The following is a 7440-nucleotide window of genomic DNA, read 5'->3' as shown; positions in this document are numbered from 1 at the left end:
TGTGTGAGTGCGTGCGTGTGTGTAGATGTCTCACTAATATAAGGTTCCCTAGCCAGAGCAAGGGTCCAGGCTCTGTGACCCCTGCCGCGCGCATGCTGCGTCTCCGGCTCGTGGCTCAGCACCTGCACAGCGGCTCCCAGCCCTGCCCCGGGCTGCTGCTCTGCGGCAGCGGCCAGGCCCAGGCGCGGGAAGAGGCCGGCTGCCGCGGGGGACGGCGCTGAGCTCGGCCAGGCCATCCCTGCAGCGCTCCTCTCGCGTCCCGGCTTCCTCTGGGCAAAGCTGCTCCCGGCGCTGCCGTGCAGCTTGCCGGGAAGTCGCGCGCCCACCAGGAGCAGGGAGGAAGGGCTGAGTGCTGTAGAGGCCGATGGCAAGAAGCTCTGAACTGGCCCGTCTGTCCCCAAAACCCTTTCCAGGTTATGTTCTCGTGCCTGTTCTCCCCTGGCGTCAGCTGCTGGGAGCTGGGGCCCGGTCTCAGGTGTGTAGCCAGGAGCGTGTCAGGCCCAGGGCTGTGCCCCGGTGGGAAGGGATCGTCCTCCTCCCTCTTCCTCTGAATGTAGGTTGCTGTGGGGCAGCGCATGGCCTGCCGTGTGCCCACCCCGTCCTGCCCTTCCCGCGCTCGCTCCTGCAGGGCTCTGCGCTGCGCTTCGCTCTCAAGTTGGGGCTGGGCCTGGAGGCAGGCGGGCAGGGAGCGCGCTTGCCCTGGCCGCAGTCGCGAGGCGGGCGGCACAGGCGCTGGGGCAGGAAAGGGAGGACGCCCTGGCGGCACGAGGGGCTCCCCGGAGAGCCGGGGTGGCAGCGTCCCAAGTAACTTCCAGCAAGCGCAGGAATAAATAGCGTGGGAGCGGAAGGGGCGGAGGGGAGCGGGGCTGCGGCTGCCCCCGCGGCCCCGGCCTCTCCCTGCGGCAGCTCCGCGTGCTGCCGGGCCAGGCCGGCGCCGCGCTCCTCCCTGGGCCCGGGGAACGCGGCCGGGCACCGGCGCGGGGCCCGGGAGCCGCTCCGCCACGGCCCGCGCGTGGGCTCTGCGGGAGAGCGAGGGCAGGTGCGGGGGCGAAGGCTCCCTCGTGCTGCCCCGGGCCCAGGGCGACGGGCCGGGAGCCTCCCGGGGGGCAGCACGCGGGGCCAGCAGAGCCGAGTGCCGCTGGCCTCTGCGCAGCTACGAGCCGGCCCTGCCTGCCCGGCTCACCCCAGCTTGCTGGGGGGGGGGCGCGGGCTGCACGTGGCTGCGCGGACAGCAGCGCTCGGCTCGCTGGGCCCGGCCCCGGCGCAGCGCAGGAGGAAGGGCGCCCCGTCCCGTGGCGTGGTGTGGCTGTGACGGTGTGTGCTGCGGCAGGGTGCCTGGCTTCTCCCCGCTTCGCTCCCGGCTGCTGCCGGGGCCGGGAGCCGCAGCGGCGCCGCAAGTTGTTAAGCTGAAGTTGGCTTCTGCAGCGAGCTCTTGTTGGTAGGGGACGGCCGGGAGGCCCGGGCTGTCCTCGCGGGCATGTCTCTGTGTACATACCGCCCGCGCGCTGCTGTAAATATCCGAGTAGTTTTTATTCATTTGTGAATACTCTAATGCTATTTTTGTTATCTGTATGTCTGTATTTATGTGTGGTGCCGCGCGCTGTGCGGAGGCCGAGGCGGGCCGGAGCCGGGGGCCTCGTTCCTCTGCTAGCGGAGCAGCCGCGAGAGCGGGGGCAGAGTTGGCGCAGACCTTACGGCCCTTCCCTCGCCCTCCCGGCCGGGGCCCCCGCCTGGCCGCCCGCGCCGAGCCCCCCGTGTAGGAACCGCTCCCTGCGCGCCATAGGGCAAGCGTCGACTGCTTCGGTTTGCAGGTGGAGGTCAGTCCACTAATAAACTCTGTCCTTGGAGCTGCCGGTGGTGCTGTGGTTCTTGGGGGGCGCTGGGCTGGCTGCAGCCCGGCCGGGGGCTTCGGGCGTTTCTGCCCTTTGGGGGCCGAACAGGAGCTGCCGGCAGTGCAGCGCCTCTTCCCTGCCCGCGAGCGGCGGGGGCACCGGGGGGGGGGGGGTTGGGGGGGGGGCTGCTGCCCCGAGAACAGGATGGTGCGGGGCTGGCGCTGGGCAGGGCTGGGGTCCGGCCCTTCTGCCGCTCACCCGGCGCCAGGTTCACCCTGGTGCCCGCACCACCTTCCTCTCCTCCGCCGGCGGCGGGACGCTGGGGGACGCTGGCAAGGGCCCCTCGGCCAGGGAGGGGGGCACCAGGCCATGGCTGCAGGCTCTGCGGCACGGGAGGGTGGGGGGGATTTCTTGGGCATTTTAATTTTGCGGGCGATGCATGTGCTGGGCAGCGGCTGCTCAGCACCCCAACCCCTGCCCCGTCCCCAGGCGGTCCCTGGGGTGCACAGCGCCCGTCCTCCCTGCCGCCACCCACCGAACGCGGCGCCGGGCTCAGGCGGCTGGCGGGTAAAAGCGGTGCCCGCGCTCGCTGGGGTGCCGCTGCAGCGCCCGCGGCCCGTGCGTGGGGCGATCCCGCCGCAGGCGCCTCCTTCCCCGGGACCCTCCGGCCCCGACGTCCCCCCCGCAGCGCAGGGACGCCTTGCTGCGCTGCGCTGACCCCAGCACCGAGGCGCAGCGGGAGGTGGTGGCCAAGGCCTCAGCTTGGCCGCCTGGCTGGCGTGGTGGCAGAGACGGGGCGAGACGGGGTCCCCAGTGCAGCCACGAGGCTGCGAGCGGGGCGGTCCGGGGCCGGAGCTGGTAGCCGCAAGAGACGCGGGTCGGCCCGGCAGCACCGCGGGGCCCCCAGACGCCCCGCTGCGGGGTCGGCCCTGGGGGATGCTCCGAGCCCAGGCGGGCGCCGGGCTGCCGCGCCATGCACCGGGCTCCGGCTCCGCGGTCGCTGCGGGGCCCAGGGTCGGGCCCGTGGGCACCGGCCGCCCGGCTGCACCGGGCCGGCGGGCTCGTCCCGGCGGCGAGCGGGGCCGGGGCTTGGGGAGCCGCGGGGCCAGCGGCAGGCCCCGGCGGGCTCGCTCGGCGGTGGGGAGGCCACGGACACGAGCACCATCGCGTGGGCGACGGGGGAAGCGGCTGCCGCCGCTGCAGCCGCGCAGGCCGGCGCGGGGCCACGGCACCCCGTGGCACCGGCCCCCCGCAGCCGCCGGGCCTGGATCCGCAGCCCCGAACCGGTCCTGGGGCCGGGAACGGGCCCCCGCCTGGACTGCGGGGCCAGGGGACAGCTCTGCTCGGGCAGAGAAGACGCAAACGTCGCACCGGGCTGAGCGATGCATCCAGTTTTAATCACTGCCGTGGCTGCCCGGGGGGGGGGGGGGGGGGGCGAGGGGCTGCGGGCTGCACCAGCCCCGGGGCCGGCAGCGGCCCCAGCCCCTCGCTGGCTGCGGGCAGACAGGAGGTGGGATGGCGTGTGGGACGCCTCGGAGGGGCCCGCGGCCCGGCCCGTCGGTCCCGCGCGCGGCGCTGGCTCAGGGCTCGTACTGCAGGTCCGTGGCGATGAGCGCGAAGCCCTGTGCCGAGAGCGGGGCGAGCGGGGTGAGCGGGACGTGGGACAGGGACCGCCGGGTGCAGGACGTGGGGTGCAGGGTGAGGGACATGGGCGCAGGACGTGGGAGGCGGGAGAGGGAGCGCAGGGGGCAGGACGTGGGGCGCAGGACGAGGGACACGGGCGCAGGACGTGGGAGGCGGGAGAGGGAGCGCAGGGCGCAGGACGTGGGGCGCAGGACGAGGGACATGGGCGCAGGACGTGGGAGGCGGGAGAGGGAGCGCAGGGGGCAGGACGTGGGGCGCAGGACGAGGGACATGGGCGCAGGACGTGGGAGGTGGGACAGGGAGCGCAGGGTGCAGGACGAGGGACCTGGGTGCGGGGCACGGGGCGCGGGAGAGGGAGCGCAGGGGGCAGGATGTGGGGCGCAGTACGAGGGACCTGGGTGCGGGGCACGGGGCGCGGGAGAGGGAGCGCAGGGCGCAGGACGTGGGGCGCAGGACGAGGGACATGGGTGCAGGACGTAGGAGGTGGGAAAGGGAGCGCAGGGTGCAGGACGTGGGGCGCAGGACGAGGGACATGGGTGCAGGACGTGGGAGGTGGGACAGGGAGCGCAGGATGCAGGACAGGGGACACGGGCACGGGACAGGGAGCGCAGGGCGCGGGGCGCAGGGCAGGATGCGGGCCGCGTACCCACCTCCTGCAGCGTGACGTGGGGGTTGAGCAGGCGGAGGCGGCCGGCAGGCGGCAGCGGGAAGCCGGCCCGGAGCTTCCCTGCGGGGGAAGCGGCGGCGTCAGCGGGGCACCGGGGGCGGGCGGCGGGCGGCGGGCGAGGGGGGCGGCACTCACGGTTCGCCAGGGGCACCCCGAACACCCGCAGCCCCAAGTTCAGCAGCTTCTCCAGGTTCTTCACCTGCGGCAGGCCGAGCGCCCCGTGAGCCCTGCAGACCCCGACCACGGCGCCCGCCCCAGCTGGCAGCGCCTTGCACGCCGCCCCGGGGCAGGGGGTGCCAAGGCCACGGCCCGGCCCCGGCACGCAGCCCCCTGCGCCCCGGCCCGGCGTGAGCCCCCGGCCCCGCCGCGTCCCGCTCACCTCCAGCGGCCCCACGCGCGACTCCACCTGCGCCACGCTGAGGCTGGCGGGAGAGAGCCGGGTCAGAGGCGGGCACGGGGCCGGGGCTTGCCCCCTCCCCGGGACGGGAGGGGGCTGATCCCGGGTGGGGAGGGGGGGATTTGGGGCAGGGTCCTGCTGGCCGGGGTGGGGGGAGCCGGGAGCCCGCCGAGCTGGGGTGCAAGCACTAGGCACGGGGCATGGGCAGGGGCAGACCCCGGGGAGGGGAAAGGCTGGAGGTCGAGAAGGGGGAGCTTCTCTGGGGGCTCCCGGGACTCAGCCCCCTGGCCCCGGGGTGGGGGGCTCACCCCTCCAGGCTCACGGAGCCCCCGATCCTGCTCGCGGTGAGGATCGGCTTCCCCGTCACGTTGGCATCCTGCAGCAAGAAGAGATGTTGGAAAGACCAGGGCAGTGCCTGCCACCCAGCATCACCCAGCATGGCCCAGCACGGCCCAGCATGGCCCAGCACCCCCCAGCACGGCCCAGCACGGCCCAGCACAGCCCAGCTGGGATTCCAGGGCAGGGCCAGCCCCAGCTGAGCCCCTCTGGGCCAGGCCCTAGACCCCCCCCCCCCCCCCCCCGGCCCCGGATACTCACAATATTCAGCAGAAAAGTGGAGATGCGGGTGGCATTGGGCAGGACCACGAAGGCCTCCGCGGAGCCAAAGAGAGCGAGGCGCAGGCCGTCGGGGCGGCAGGAGAGCAGGGGCTGCCGGCGGGCCGAGAGGTGCAGCTCCATGGGCTGGTCCGGGTAGAGCTCCTGCAGCTGGGGAGCGCCAAGGACGCTGGGGACCGGCCCGCGTCCCATCCTGCCCACGTCGCATCCCACCTCTGTCTGGACCAGCCCACGTCCCATCCTACCCGTGTTGCATCCCACTGCCATCCCAACCGGCCCGTGTCGCATCCCACATCTGTCTGGACCGGCCCGCATCCCATCCAGCCCGTGTCGCATCCCGCCTCCGTCCAGAGAGCCTGCGGCCCGTCCCTCCTGCGTTGCATCCCTCCTGCATCCCGACCGTCCCGTGTCCCGTCCTGCCCGGTGCGGGGACGGCTCCCGGCCCCTGCTCACCCGCGGGGAGAAGAGCCCCAGGCTGTCGGTCCGCAGCCGGAGCGGGAAGCGCCGCGGGAGCTGCAAGGCAGGCGGAGGGGAAGGGGCCGCTGGGGCGAAGCCGGGCCGGCGCGGGCAGGGCGGCCGCGAGCCCCGGCCCCGGGGCCGTACCGTGCTGCCGGTGACGGTCCAGCGCAGCGCGCCGGCCGTGAAGTACACGAAGGCGGCGGAGTTGGCGACGAAGTCGGTGACGCCCAGGAGCAGCATGGGCGCCCGCGCCTCGGGCAGCAGCACGGGCGCCGCCGAGAAGGGGCTCTGCCGGTGCCAGCCCACGCCGAAGACCTCCCCCTGCGCGGACGGACAGATGGACAGATGGATGGAGGGCAGGTGGACGGCCACGGCGTTGGGGCCAGCCCGGCCCTGGCCGCCCGCTGCAGCCCGCCGCTGCCCGGCCGCCGCTACCTTGACGCTGACGTCCGCGTGCTCCGCGGTGATCTCCGGCCTCCGCAGCAGCGAGTAGTCGATGGCGGCGAAGGGGTCGAGCTGGGCGGACACTGCGGGGCGGCGGGCACGAGGTCGGGACCAGCCGGGCCGCCGGCCCCGTCGCGCAGCCCCCGCGGGCCCCTCGCAGCCCCCCCGGCCCCCGGCGCCCCCCACCTCGCACGTCCTTCAGGGCCTCCTGCAGCCTGCCGACGCCGCGCTGGAGCTCGAGGCAGAGCTGGAAGCGGAGAGCCGGCGTCAGCGAGCCCCGCGGAGCGGGGACGGGCCCGGGGCCGCCGCGCACGGAGGGACGGGGCCGCCGCCGCCATGGCCGGTGCCCGGCGCTCACCTGCTGGCCGAGCTCCAGGCGCAGGGGTCCTTGCAGCGCCGGCGCCAGGAGGTTGTAGAGCCAGCTGCGGGGACAGCGCGGTGCCCTCAGCCCGGCGCGCCCCAAAAGGGTCCCGGGGCACCGCCGGGGGGGGCCCCACGTGCCCGGGGGCCGAGGGCGCCGCGCCGTTACCTCTGCCCGTGGCGAAACTCCAGGCGCAGGTGGCCGACGCTGGCGTGGCAGCCGGCGCTCCGCACGGCGGGGTGGCCGCCGCCGTCCGCGCTCACCCCCAGCACCGCCGACACGGCCACGTCGCCCGCCTGCACCTCGAGGACGCCGCCGTCCCGGCTGCGGGGCGCAGCGGTGAGCGGGGGGCGCCCGGCCGCCCGTGCCGCCGGCCCCCCCGCCGCGCCGGGACTCACACTGGCCAGAGCTCGGCCGCCCAGTCGCCGCTCAGCCGGATTTGGGCTCGCCGGACCGTGAGCCTGACGCCCACGTCCTCCGAGAAGTCCACGGCGGAGTCGTTGATCTGCAGCTCGTGCACGCGGACCCTGCCGAGGCGGAGAGCCTGGGCTCGGCGCCGGCCGGCGCAGCACCCGCGGGGGCCCCGGCGGGCGGCCGGCCGGCGCGGGCTCCTACCGGGGCACGGCGAAGGCGAGCTGGCCCAGCAGCGGCAGGCGGTACGAGCCCGTCACGTTCAGCACGTGCTCCTTCTGCAGCAGCGCCCGCAGCCTCTCCAGCCCCACGCGCCGGCCTGGGGCAGAGCGCCGCGGTCGGGCACGGCCGGGGCCGCGGGGTGCCGCCGCCGCCGCCGCTGCAGGACCCGCAGCCGGCCCCCGCCAGCACCCCGCCGCGGCCCCCTCCCGGGGCGCCAGACCCACCGTAGTCCAGAGCCTGCCGGGTCACCCTGCCCTTGAGGCCGGGGTTGGGGGCGGCCAGGGCCGAGCCGGCGGCCAGCAGCAGCAGCAGGGAGAGGCCGGCCATGGCTGGAGCGCGGCGGGGCCTGGCGGCTGGAGCAGAGCAGGGTGCTGAGCACCGCGACGCC

At 75.4% G+C, this 7440-nt stretch overlaps 1 protein-coding gene across 1 annotated transcript; it reads right to left on the bottom strand.

Moving 5' to 3' along the window:
• Positions 1 to 3209: 3209 nt before the first annotated feature.
• On the bottom strand, positions 3210 to 7440 carry LOC138061527 (bactericidal permeability-increasing protein-like). Its single transcript, XM_068912732.1, has 15 exons — positions 7277 to 7440; positions 7035 to 7149; positions 6818 to 6946; positions 6588 to 6743; positions 6417 to 6480; positions 6245 to 6305; positions 6050 to 6141; positions 5759 to 5935; positions 5609 to 5668; positions 5138 to 5305; positions 4849 to 4916; positions 4523 to 4565; positions 4279 to 4342; positions 4127 to 4203; positions 3210 to 3454 (listed from the first exon to the last, which is right to left on the bottom strand). The coding sequence occupies exons 1-15, from the start codon at positions 7377 to 7379 to the stop codon at positions 3413 to 3415; spliced, it is 1419 nt and encodes a 472-aa protein (XP_068768833.1). The 5' UTR covers positions 7380 to 7440; the 3' UTR covers positions 3210 to 3412.

The sequence above is a fragment of the Struthio camelus genome, chromosome 18, assembly GCF_040807025.1.
Source record: "Struthio camelus isolate bStrCam1 chromosome 18, bStrCam1.hap1, whole genome shotgun sequence".
Lineage (NCBI taxonomy): Eukaryota > Metazoa > Chordata > Aves > Struthioniformes > Struthionidae > Struthio > Struthio camelus.
The sequence above is the reverse complement of the archived record's forward strand: the minus strand, read 5'-3'. Positions and strand labels throughout refer to the sequence as shown.

What these genes read in the sequence shown, in the direction of transcription:
- LOC138061527 (XM_068912732.1), bottom strand. Translation starts at nt 7,379, where the DNA reads ATGGCCGGCCTCTCCCTGCTGCTGCTGCTGGCCGCCGGCTCGGCCCTG. An exon ending in TGGGGCTCTTCTCCCCGCGG is followed by an intron (nt 5,306 to 5,608) that starts GTGAGCAGGGGC and finishes GGCGCTCCCCAG; the next exon opens with CTGCAGGAGCTCTACCCGGA. An exon ending in CGCGCGTGGGGCCGCTGGAG is followed by an intron (nt 4,343 to 4,522) that starts GTGAGCGGGACG and finishes GGCCTGCCGCAG; the next exon opens with GTGAAGAACCTGGAGAAGCT.